The 13,641-nt window shown below is 43.8% G+C and overlaps 1 protein-coding gene across 6 annotated transcripts in view; it reads right to left on the bottom strand.

Annotated features, from left to right (window-relative positions):
- Nucleotides 1-13,641, bottom strand: part of birc6 (baculoviral IAP repeat containing 6) — a 356,853-nt gene that overhangs the window by 47,349 nt on the left and 295,863 nt on the right. For all 6 annotated transcript variants that reach the window (XM_078404650.1, XM_078404651.1, XM_078404652.1 and 3 more), the window contains 3 exons: nt 11,081-11,245; nt 7,467-7,632; nt 1,076-1,286 (listed from right to left, as the gene is read on the bottom strand). In XM_078404650.1, coding sequence (XP_078260776.1) covers nt 1,076-1,286; nt 7,467-7,632; nt 11,081-11,245 — 542 coding nt within the window. The remainder of the gene's footprint in view (nt 1-1,075; nt 1,287-7,466; nt 7,633-11,080; nt 11,246-13,641) is intronic.

Genomic DNA, 13,641 nt, shown 5'->3' with positions numbered 1-13,641 from the left:
AGTAACGGACCCAGCACCAAACCCTGAAGCACACCGCTAGTCACAGGCCAACAGTCTGAGAAGCAACCTTTCACCATCACCCTCTGCTTCCTTCCATGGATCGAATTTTCTATCCATTCAGCTATCTCTCCTTGGATCCCATGGGATCTAACCTTCCAGAGCAGCCTGCCATGAGGAACCTCGTAGAATGCTTTGTTGAGGTCCATATTTACAACATCTACAGCTCTGCCCTCATCAACCTTTTTAGTCACATCTTCAAAAAACTCATATTTGTGAGACGCAACCTCCCACGTACAAAACCATGCTGACTATCCCTAATCAGCCCTTGTCCATCTAAATGCAAATACCTGTCCGAGTCACAGTTCTGATGCCGACTGAATTCATCGGTGCTCTCCTCCTCTCAATTGCTGCAGCAATACATTTCAAGACATGGCTATTCCAAGTATACTGACCCTGAGAAAGACTAGTCCTACATCGTGACATAATGTGCCTCACTTCTGAACACAGGGACACGTGCCTCCATCTACCCACTGTTTGTGGTTCTGTGGTGACGGTAGCACATCATAAAGAGTCCTGACCCGCCTCCATGCGGCACAGGTTCCTCCAGCTAAACCACCCTGTTTATACACTTTCCCAACAGCGTTATTATCAAATCAAAATTAAATTAGGTTGGGAATCAAGTAATAAATTGCAGCAGGATTTTGATTGATTGGCCAGGTGGGTTGAGGAATGGTTAATGGAATTTAATACAGAGAAATGTGGGGTGTTGCATTTTGGGAACCCTAACACAGGCAGGACTGACACAGTGAATGGTAGGGCTCTGGGGAATGTTGTAGACCAGAGGGATCTAGGAGTGCTGGTGAATGGTTAATGGTTAAGGGAAACAGTGTGCTTATGTTGATTTCTATTTGGCATCAAATATGCAAATAGTTAATGTCAATTTACTCTATCTAGTTATTTTAAGATATGCTTTAGATATGCTTTACATTGGGGTACAAAGAACAATAACCCCAGGTTACCGACAGAATATAACCATTTGGAGCCCATAAAGCAATCATATGCAGCCAGAACGTACCTTAATCTGTTGGTGTACGTATCCACACAAGTTTTCATTTTTGCGAGTAAAGTTCCAACTGAAGTCAGGCTTTCGGACTGCTCCTCATCCTCCTCGCTGTTATCCCCAGATAATGGCAGTAGGAGGGGTACAAGGGAAGTGCAGGAAGCAATGGCCCGCAGCAACTCCAGAAGGGCTCTGTATAGCGGAACGTGCCTAGCCATGTCCAACACTGTGGCAGTAAAAGTCAAAATCATTAACCCACATTCATGTATTACACATAGGCACAGCAACACTTGAAAAAAGGGCAGCCAAACTTATTAATTCAGCGGTGTAGGAAAATAACTGCAGATGCTGCTATAAATCAAAGGAATCAAAAAATGCTGGAGTAACTCAGCGGGTCAGGCAGCATCCCTGGAGAGAAGGAATGGGTGACGTTTCGGGTCGAGACCCTTCTTCAGACTGATGTCAGGGGAGGGGGTGGGACAAAGATAGAATGTAGTTGGAGACAGGAAGACAGTGGGAGAACTGGGAAGGGGGAGGGGAAAGAGAGGGACAGAGGAACTATCTAAAGTTGGAGAAGTCAATGTTCATACCGCTGGGGTGCAAGCTGCCCAAGCGAAATATGAGGTGCTGTTCCTCCAATTTGCGGTGGGCCTCACTATGACAATGGAGGAGGCCCATGACAGAAAGGTCAGACTGGGAGTTGGAGGGGGAGTTAAAGTGCTCAACCACCGAGAGATCAGGTTGGTTAAGGCGGACTGAGTGTAGGTGTTGAGCGAAACGATCGCCGAGCCTGCGTTTGGTCTCGCTGATGTAGAGAAGTTGACATCTGGAACAGCGGATACAATAGATGAGATTGGAGGAGGTGCAGGTGAACCTCTGCCTCACCTGGAAAGACTGTTTGGGTCCTTGGATGGAGTCGAGGGGGGAAGTAAAGGGTGTTACATCTCCTGCGGTTGCAGGGGAAAGTGCTTTGGGGAGGGGGTGGTTTGGGTGGGAAGGGAAGAGTGGACCAGGGAGTTGCGGAGGGAACAGTCTCTGCGGAACGCAGAAAGGGGAGGAGATGGGAAGATGTGGATAGTAGTGGGGTCCCGTTGTAGGTGACGGAAATGTTGGAGGATGATTTGTTGGATACGCTGGCTGATGGGGTGGAAGGTGAGGACAAGGGGGATTCTGTCCATGGTACGAATGGGGGGAGGGGGAGCAAGAGCAGAGCTGCGGGATAGAGAGGAGGCCCTAGTGAGAGCCTCATCTATAATGGAAGAGGGGAAGCCCCGTTTCCTAAAGGATGAGGACATCTCTGATGCCCAAGTGTGAAACACCTCATCCCGGGCGCAGATAGAAACATAGAAAATAGGTGCAGGAGGAGGCCATTTGGCCCTACGAGCCAGCACCGCCATTCATTGTGGTCATGGCAATTATCCACAATCAGTAACCTGTGCCCAACATCTCCCCATATCTCTTGATTGCACTAGCCCCTAGAGCTCTATCTAATTCTCTAAGTTCATCCAGTGATTTGGCCTCCACTGCCATCTGTGGCAGAGAATTCCACAAACTCACAACTCTCTGGGTGAAAAAGTTGCTTCTCACCTCAGTTTTAAATGGCCTCCCCTTTATTCTAAGACTGTGGCCCCTGGTTCTGGACTCCCCCAACATTGGGAACATTTTCCCTGCATCTATCTTGTCCAGTCCTTTTATAATTTTATATGTCTCTATAAGATCCCCTCTCTCATCCTTCTAAACACCAGTGAATACAAGCCTAGTCTTTACAATCTTTCCTCATACGACAGGGATCAATCTCGTGAACCTACACTGTACTACCTCAATTACAAGGATGTACTTCCTCAAATTAGGAGACCAAAACTGTACACAATACTCCAGATGTGGTCTTACCAGGGCCCTATACAACTGCAGAAGAACCTCTTTACTCCTATACTGAAATCCTCTCGTTATGAAGGCGAACATGCCATTAGCTTTCTTCACTGCCTGCTGTACCTGCACGCCAACTTTCAGTGACTGGTGTACAAGGACACCCAGGTCTCGCTGCACTTTCCCCCTTACCTAATCTAACACCATTGAGATAATAATCTGCCTCCTTGTTTTTGCCGCCAAAGTGGATAACCTCACGTTTATCTACATTTTGCTGCATCTGCCATGCATCTGCCTACTCACTCAACCAGTCCAGGTCACCCTGCAACCTCCTAACATCCTCTTCGCAGTTCACACTGCCACCCAGCTTTGTGTCATCTGCAAACTTGCTAGTGTTACTTCTAATTCCTTCATCCAAATCATTAATATATATGGTAAACAGTTGCGGCCCCAACACCGAGCCTTGCGGCACTCCACTCGCCACTGCCCGCCATTCTGAAAAGGACCCGTTTACTCCTACTCTACTTCCTGTCTGCCATGTCTATCCATGTCAACACCCTACCCCCAATACCATGCGCTCTAATTTTGCTCACCAATCTCCCGTGTGGAACCTTATGAAAGGCTTTTTGAAAGTCTAGATACACTACATCCACTGGCTCCCCTTCATCCATTTTACTTGTCACATCCTCAAAACATTCCAGAAGATTAGTCAAGCATGATTTCCCTTTCATAAATTCATGCTGACTTGGACTTACCCTTTTACTGCTATCCAAATGCACCGTTATTACCTCTTTAATAATTGACTCTAGCATCTTCCCCATGATCACCAATGCGTCCACTATTTCTAGAGCCACCTCCCTAAGTACCCTGGGATGCAAACCATCAGGCCCTGGGGATTTATCAACCTTTAGTCTACCCAATATTATTTCTCGCCTAATGAAAATTTCTTTCAGTTCCTCTACCCCCCTAGATCCTCTGTCCTCTAGTACATCTGGGAGATTGTTTGTGTCTTCCTTAGTGAAGACAGATCCGAAGTACCTGTTCAACTCTTCTGCCATTTCCTTGTTACCCATAATAATTTCACCCGTATCTGCCTTCAAGGGACCCACATTTGACTTTGCTAATCTTTTTCTCTTAACATATCTAAAGAAGCTTTTACTGTCCTTCTTTATATTCTTGGCCAGCTTCCCCTCGTACTTCATCTTTTCAGCCCGTATTGCCCGTTTTGTTACCTTCTGTTGTCCTTTGAAGGTTTCCCAATCCTCTGGCTTCCCGCTACTCTTTGCTGTGTTATACATCTTTTCTTTCAGTTTTATTCCATCCCTAACTTCCCTTGTCAGCCACAGTTGCCACCTACTCCCTTTAGAATCTTTCTTCCGCTTTGGAATGAAATGATCCTGCATCTTCCGGATTACACCCAGAAATTCCTGCCATTGCTGTTCCACCGTTGTTCCTGCTAGGATCCTTTTCCAGTCGACCTTGGCCAGCTCCTCTCTCATGCCTTCATAGTCCCCTTTGTTCAACTGCAACACTGACACTTCCGATTTAACCTTCTCCCTCTCAAATTGCAGATTAAAACTAATCATATTATGATCACTACCTCCAAGCGGTTCCTTTCCCTTGAGATCTCTTATCAAATCTGGTTCATTGGACAACACTAAATCCAGAAACTCTCTTTCTTGGAGCCCAGAACCAACATGATTTTCCCAGTCTACTTGCATATTGAAATCCCCCATCACCACAGTGGCAATACCTATGTTACGTGCCACTTTTAACTCCTGCAGCAACTAACGCCCTACATCCGGGCTACTATTTGGGGGTCTGTAGATAACTCCAATATGAAATATAACTCCAATTAGTGTTTTCTTACCTTTACAATTCCTCAACTCTATCCACAGTGACTCTACCTCGTCAGTCCCTATGTCACCCCTCGCAAGGGACTGAATTTCGTCCCTCACCAACAGAGCTACCCCACCTCCTCTGCCCACCTGCCTGTCCTTTCTATAGGATGTATAACCCTGAATATTAACCCTGAATATTAACCCTGAAGATGCGGCATAGACGGAGGAATTGGGAGTAGAGGATAGACCTTTTACAGGAGACAGGGTGGGGAGAAGTGTAGTCAAGATAGCTGTTGGAGTCAGTAGGTTTGTAGTAGATGTCGGTCACTAGTCTGTCTCCTGTGATGGAGATGGTGAGATCCAGAAACGGTAGGGAGATGTCGGAGATGGTCCAAGTATATTTAAGAGCAGGATGTAAATTAGTGGTGAAATGTATGAAGTCAGTGAGTTCTGCATGGGTAGCACCAATGCAGTCGTCGATGTAGCGGAGGTAGAGTTCGGGGATGGGGCCAGTGTACGTCCGGAACAGGGATTGTTCGCTGTAGCCGGCAAAGAGGCAGGCATAGCTAGGGCCCGTGCGAGTGCCCATAGCTACGCCTCTGGTTTGGAGGAAGTGGGAGGAGTCAAAAGAGAAGTTGTTGAGGGTAAGAACCAGCTCTGCTAGGCGGAGGAGAGTGTTAGTAGATGGAGATTGGCTGGTTCTACGGTCGAGGAAGAAACGGAGGGCTTCAAGACCATCCTTGTGGGGGATGGAGGTGTAGAGTGACTGGATTCAGCTCACTAATATGACCAGATTCAGGACTCTGGTCTATTGCCTTGCAATAGAGGATTGTTTCTTTCAATGGAGCGACTGGGCTTGTGTACGCTGGAATTTAGAAGGATGAGAGGGGATCTTATTGAAACATATAAGATTATTAAGGGATTGGACACGTTAGAGGCAGGAAACATGTTCCTGATGTTGGGGGAGTCTAGAACCAGGGGCCACAGTTTAAGAATAAGGGGTAGGCCATTTACAACGGAGATGAGGAAGAACTTTTTTACCCAGAGAGTTGTGAATCTGTGGAATTCTCTGCCTCAGAAGGTAGTGGAGGCCAATTCTCTGAATGCATTCAAGAGAGAGCCAGATAGAGCTCTTAAGGATAGCGGAGTCAGGGGGGTATGGGGAGAAGGCAGGAACGGGGTACTGATTGAGAATGATCAGCCATGATCACATTGAATGGTGGTGCTGGCTCGAAGGGCCGAATGGCCTCCTCCTGCACCTATTGTCTATCTCATGATAACATTATAAAAAACACAAGGGTAGGGAGTGATTTTCTAGGCAACAAAGTTATGTTACCAATGTGCATTTTAAATACCATGAAAGGATGTAGTGTTACATGTTGCTCAGTCTCCCTTAAGATTGCAGCACCTTAATGCATTTAACCATCATCTTTGCAATGATCTGAATAAATTTCAACAAGTACCTTTTTAATGATGAATGTTGCAATAATTTGCCTATCTCTGTTTCCAAACCACATAAGCTAAATTATTTTTGGATAGTTTAAAAATAAACACTACACTGTGCATTAAACAGCTATATGGAATATTAAAGCTTTTAAGAGACCTTGTTGCTAAATAATAATCATAATCATAACATTTAAAAATGGTTTTCATATTGACTTGAAAACTGACCACCTCATTCTATTACAAACCCCCCCCCCCCTCTTGTACCCATGCAGAACTCACTGACCATACATTTACATCCTGCTCTTAAATATACTTAGACCATCTCCGACATCTCCCTACCGTTTCTGGATCTCACCATCTCCATTCAAATACGGTGCTCCTGATGTGGCCTCCTTTGCATCAGCATAACCAAGCATAGACAAGGCCACCATTTTGCTGAACACTTGCACTCTGTGTACTAAGGCTCCCGGTTGCTAACCATTTGAACTTGCCTTCCCTTCTCATACCAAGCTTTCTGTCCTTGGACTCCTCCATTGCTGGAGTGTGACCACATGCAAACTTGAGAAACAGTACCTCATATTCCGTCTGGGTCGCGTGCATCCCAATGGTACAAGCAGCGAATTCGCCAATTTCAACTAAGATCCCCTTACCCCTTCCCCTCTCTTTTCTCACCTTCAACCCCCACTGTTGCTCCAGCACTTTGTGTTTTGATCAAGATTGCAGTATCTGCAGTTCCTTGTGTCGCCCTCTGTTATTCTATCCATTTCTCTCCTAATTTTATGTACTTCTATAACCTCCGATGCTCCAGAACAATACCACTTTGTCCAACCTCTCCTTATCCTCTCTAATCCGGGCAACATCCTTGTAAACTTCTTCTGCATGCTCACCAATATCTCCACGTCCTTCCTGTAATGACCAGAACTACACAATAATCCACATGTGTCCGAACTGAAGTTTTATACGGATGCAACATGACTTCCTGACTTTCATACTTTCAAGATAGGAGCAAAGCAGAAGAATTTTTACAATACAGTAGCTTTGTAGTTGCCAATAATATGACTGGCTTTCCTTATAATAATTTAGAACTGAATTCCGCAGCTACCTCGATAGGATTCAAACTCTAGTCTCTGGAACAATGGTCCAGTACTCTGGCTGTTAGTCCACTGAGCACTCTACAAAGCTACAATTCCCCACACTTGAGATATAAAAAGCACTTCCGTCGCTAATCATGCACGTTTATTAAGACTACATACCCGAGTCATTCCTCAGATAGGATGACATGGCAGGAATAAGACAGGATTGGCTGAGCAGCTCCACAAGTACAGAGGGAAGGGCATGACTGTTCTGTCCTCTACTTTCATCTGTGTGTAGATCTCCAGGTAAATTGCTGCCTCTATGATTTATGTAACTAGCAAGAACCTAGAAGTTTAAAAAAAAACAACAAAACATATCATGGAGCATATATAGTTTTCAATATCAAAGCCCCTTGTAGAGTAAAGAGTATTTACTTTCATTATGGGGAGGGGTTGAACACGCAGAGCTTGAGTAGCCTGGAGCGAAGGGGACAGAGGGTAAACTGGAGGCATATACAACTATAAGCAGCACAGCTAGCATAGTTTGAACATATTTCCCATGGTAAGGGTATCAAAAAGAGCATGCTTTTAGGGTGGGAGGATGGCGTTTTTAAAGGATTTGATAGGGTGTTTTTAAAAAAGTGTGGTTGATAACGAACTCACTGCCCAAGAAGGGTGGAATCAGGCGATATAATTTCAGCTTTTAAGAGACACAATTTCTGCTTTTAAGAGACAGGCACTTAAAAAGGCAAAGTAAAAAGGCAAAGTCTAGAAGGATATTGATCTAATGCGGAGAAATGAGATGAGTGTAGATGGGGGAAAGAAGGTCAGCATAGATGAGGTGAGCCAAAGGGCACTCTTCTCAGGTACATCTCTGACACTGAGTAGATTTTGGTCTGTCATTGATTACCATCCCAAGTTAAAATAATCAACCAATATCTCCAAAAACATTTTTCAGATACTGTTTGAAAGTCCAGCAGGTTTCAACTTTTGTTCGTTATTTATTCTAGAAGAGGATATACCTGAAAGCACCAGGTCAATTAGGTGTGTGGTCCGATGTACTTCAACAGGCTACAAACAACTTCAAACTAACTGCTGTTATTATTAAAATGGCCATAAACACGAGGGACAGAATAATTAGGAAGAGTTGACAGAGAAGGAGATTGTATTCGGGTACAAACGCCAAAAGTCTTCAGCCTTCCCAATATTCAGATGGTCAACTTCATTGAGACTGAATATCAGTCTTGCAGCTTCATAGTATAAGAGGGAATGTATTATCAACTGAGGCAATGAAGACATTTATCAAATTAGAGATGCTAGAAATATTTTAATGAGTTTGGGCACCATTTGTGGAAAAAGGCAGTTAGCATTTCAAGTTAAGTGGTTGATCTGGATTGTTCATTTGTTCTCTTGCAATGAAGTTGTCGTCGGTGGTGAATACCATCAAGGGAACACATTAATGTGAGGAAAGCTACTAAAGCAAACTGGAAGGAAAGATGAAATTACAAAAATTGACCTTTATTGGGGGGGAGGGAAAGGTAAAGCAGGTGTGGGGGAAAAAACTATTGTCAGAGGAGGCTTGACTGCAATTGGTTGGGAAAAACTGGAATCGAGAGATAATCACATCGAACAGGAAAAGACACTAAAAAAAGAAAGTGGGTCAAAGGTTGCAGGAGAGTCAGGAGCAGGGCTGCAGGGCTGCCCGAGCTCACCGGAGCACCACTCCAGCACCTCTGTAAAAAAAGCCAAAATAAACAGCGGGGAATCTAACAGCGGCCGCTCTGGCACCAGTCACAGCTCTGGCACTGCAACACTGGTCTGGGGAACAAATATAGTACACAGTCACAACCAATGTTCTTCATGCTGGAAACAGTTGGCAAGTCAGGCAGCAATTCTGCAAAAGTTAACTGTGACTAGTGGTGTGCCTCAGGGATTGGTGCTGGGCCCATTACTGTTTGTCATTTATATCAATCATTTGGATGGCAAGATTAGCAAGTTTGCAGATGACACATAAGTGGGTGGTATTGCAGATAGTGAAGACGAAGATGGATGTCAAAAATTGCAGCAGGATCTTGATCAGTTGGCCAGGTGGGCTGAGGAGTGGCTGATAGAATTTAATACAGAGAAATGTGAGGTGTTGCATTTTGGAAAGTCTAACATGGGCAGGACATACACAGTGAATGGTGGGGCTCTGGGGAGTGTTGTAGAGCAGAAGGATCCAGTAGTGTGGGTACATAGTTCCTTAAAGGTGGTGTCACAGGTATATAGGGTGGTCAAAAAGGCTTTTGGCACATTGGCCTTCATCAGAGTATTGAGTATAGATGTTGGGAGGTAGACACAAAATGCTGGAGTAACTCAGCGGGTCAGGCAATATCTCGGGAGAGAAGAAATGGGTGATGTTTTGGGTCGAGACCCTTCTTCAGACGTTTGAAGAAGGGTCTCGACCCAAAACGTCACCCATTCCTTCTCTCCCTAGATGTTGCCTGACCTGCTGAGTTACTCCAGCATTTTGTGTCTACCTTCGATTTAAACCAGCATCTGCAGTTTTTTTCCTACACAAAGAAGTTGGGAGGTCATGCTGCAGTTATATAAGCTATTGGTGAGGTCGCATTGAGAGTATTGTGTTCAGTTCTGGGCACCGTGTTACAGGAAAGATGTTGTCAAGTTGGAAAGGGTACAGAGAAGATTTACGAGGATGTTGCCAGGACTCGAGGGTTTGAGCTGTCGGGAAAGGTTGGGATTCTATTCCTTGGAGTGCAGAAGGATGAGGGGTGATCTTGTCTAGAGGTGTATTAAATAATGAGTGGAATACATCGGGTAGATGTACAGAGTCTCTAGCCCAGAGTAGGGGAATCGAGGACCAGAGGACATAGGTTCAAGGTGAAGGAGAAAAGATTTAATAGGAATCTGAGGGGTAACTTTTTCACACACAGGGTGGTGGGTGTATGGAACAAGCTGCTAGAGGAGGCAGTTGAGGCTGGGACTATCCCAGCGTTAAGAAACAGACAGGTACATGGATGGGACAGGTTTAGAGGGATATGGACTAAGCGCAGGCAAGTGGGAGTAGTGTAGCTGTGACATTGTTGGCCGGTGTGGGCGAGTTCGGCCAAAGGGCCTGTTTCCATGCTGTATCACTCTATGACACTATAATTGGGGAAGGACTAATAGGACAAAGATAATCTCTAACATGACAAAGGATATTCTGCATAATGTATCAATTATTTTTCTTTCGCCACATATGCTGCCTGACCTGCTGAGTATTTCCAGCATTTTGTTTTCATTTTTATTTTCCAGGACAATAATTGTTTTAAAATCTTGATTTTTTGGTTAGTTTCCGTTTGATACTTTGGCAAGGGGAGAAACTTGAGAAAAGGTGTTCAGAATGTTGTGGGATAGGGGTATACTGAGCCACATACACATCCAGATGAAGTTGAAAATTAACCCTATGATCCTAATCCTGCAGGCAAAAACCCTACATGGTCTACATACCAGCATCTAGGCAAGAAGGTAGCTGGCAGTGAATAAAATACACCAGGAGGTATTCCAAGGAGTGACCATAGAAAATGGCAAATTTTAGAGTGGAGGACATCGTGTGAAAAAAGTCTGATTTGATGATGGTGTCTAAACCAGATGCACACAAAACTTGCTTAAATTTTTCACTCTTTGGGTTGAAAGCAGCCAGAATGAAGGCATTGAAAGGCAAGGAGGCAAATTGAAATAAGGTATGAAACATTCTTTAGTATGTAACTCATTATGATTCAACTAATTCTCAGAACAATTCATTCAGGGCGTACCTGCAGAAGGCAGGTCACATGCTCTTCTTCCAGTCTCTGCTTGGTTAGTGCTTGCTCCACATCCCAACCTGATGCAGTAGAACCTGTTCCAAAGCCTGTACCTTTGGCCCAATATAATTGCTGGTCTTCAGTGGAAGAATTTGCTTGTGTATTGGAAAGCTGTGGCTTTTTTGTTACATGGAGGGGTGGAAAAAAAATCACTCATCAAAGACACAATTGATATTTAAATAAACACATATAAATGGACATATAAAAACAATCTTCTTTTGTTTCAACTCAAACTATACACATTAACTGATAATTTATCCTTGTCTTTACTTTTATTTATAATGAATGATCTCTTGCTATCCACTTTGCTGCTGTAACACTGTAAATTTCCCCGGTGTGGGACGAATAAAGGAATATATTATTATTATAAGCTATTAGTCCTGTGCTTTGACTAACATTCTTCATCAGCCAACTAGAATTTGGATATAATTACTTGCTTGGTTCTGAATAGCAATTTGATCCAAACTAACAACTTACTTGAGCCGTAGATAAGACACAAGATGCTGGAGTAACTCAGCAGGATAGCCAGCATCTCTGGAGAGAGCAATGGGTAACGTTTCGGGTTGACTCTTCTTCGGACACTACCCTGACATCAGTCTGAAGCGGGGTGTTTCTCTCCAGAGATGCTGCCTGACCCGCTGAGTTACTCCAGCACTCTGTGTCTATCAGCATCTACAGTTCCTTCCTACACAACCTACTTGAACCCGAGTACTTATTGCAAATTAGAGGTAATTTAAAAAGTCCGTCTATTTTCCCTTCCGTGGGGTCAGGCACACCCACAAGCTCTGTTAAAATCCGTGTGGACATTTTTGTACATTCATCAATAAGGTTGAAATTGATGGAAGACCACCAACATGCAACATGGAGTCAGGTTGCAAATATTATGTACACAACATTTACTACATTTAAAAAGTAATTTGTCTGTCTGTCTCGAAACTGCTTCGAACACTACAATCACAAGGGCCTGTTTCCACACTGCATCTCTAATGTCTAAATTAGAATCAGAGTCATTAAAGGCTCTGGATAAATGCTTTCATATCAATCCCTTGTGAAATTAATTTCCTGAAATTTTTATTTTTCTTTAATCATACGAATAGGCTAATTGGTTTTGGTAAAATTGCAAATTGTCCCTAGTGTGTAGGATAGCGTAAATGTACGGGGATTGCGGGTCGGTGTGGACTTGGTGGGCTGAAGGGCCCGTTTCAGCGCCATATCTCTAAACTAAACTAAAGAAGTACAAATAAAAACTCAACCAATGTATACATTTGAATCTTTTCCATGTATTTGAAATTGTTGTGATCCAAAGAATAGAATCGGGCATGTTTCTAACACCTTGCACATGAAAAATAGTGAATATTATTTGAATTAAGTACATTAGGCAGATGGCATGGATGGTTACTTGCCAAGAAGCAACGATTTGGACCATTGTATCAGTACAAGTTTATAAAGGAGAAATCCAGCCAGATTCACTGTTTTGCCCTCTCCCAGATTCCTGAAAATACTTATCTCTCAGATTTAGCTCCGTGTTTAATGCTGCAAATGAAACTTCCTTCATCGTCACTTTTCATTTTCAAGCCAAATGCTATCTAATATCCTAATTCATCCTATGATCAATGGCAACAGTTTCTCTCCAACCACTCAGTCAACCTATACCCTTCATGATTTTCAATACCTTTCTCAGATTCCTTTGTTCTAAGAGCACCATCCCATTCTCACCAGTAACTCCACAGAACTGAAATCCTTCCAGGTCTGGAGTCATTTCAGTGAATGTCACATGTACCCTGCACATCTACACTTTTCCCAAGCCCATTACCCAGACTCTGACTGAAGACTAAACTGTTTATTAGAGGTCCATCACGATTTCTTTGCTCCTATATTCCAGGCCTATATTTATGAAGACCAGGATTCTTCACACTTTTCTTCCAACTATCTAAACCTGACCTGTTACTTTACATATCCCTCAAGATCTGTGTATGCACCCATTTTAGCAATCGCTTTTAGTTTCTATTGCCAGTTCTCATTCTTCTCACCAGAATGTTCACATTTCTCAGCATTAAGTTTCATCTGATGCTTATCCATACATTTTATGGATCTGTCTGTTTCTATCCTCCTTGGTTCTTGCAACGAGACCTCGGTGTCCTTGTACACCAGGCACTGAAAGTAAGCATGCAGGTACAGCAGGCAGTGAGGAAAACTAATGGCATGTTGGCCTTCATAACGAGAGGATTTGAGTATAGGTCCTTCTGCAGTTGTATAGGGCCCTGGTGAGACCACATCTGGAGTATTATGTGAAGTTTTGGTCTCCTAATTTGAGGAAGGACGTCCTTGCTATTGAGGCAGTGCAGCGTAGGTTCACAAGGTTAATCCCCGGGATGGTGGGATTATCATTCAGTCAGAGAGTTGTGAATCTGTGGAATTCTCTGCCTCAGAAGGCAGTGGAGGCCAATTCTCTGAATACATTCAAGAGAGAGCTGGATAGAGCTCTTAAGGATAGCGGAGTCAGGGGGTATGGG

The sequence above is a fragment of the Rhinoraja longicauda genome, chromosome 9 (assembly GCF_053455715.1).
Source record: "Rhinoraja longicauda isolate Sanriku21f chromosome 9, sRhiLon1.1, whole genome shotgun sequence".
Classification (NCBI taxonomy): domain Eukaryota; kingdom Metazoa; phylum Chordata; class Chondrichthyes; order Rajiformes; family Arhynchobatidae; genus Rhinoraja; species Rhinoraja longicauda.
This window is presented reverse-complemented; position numbering and strand designations above follow the sequence as displayed.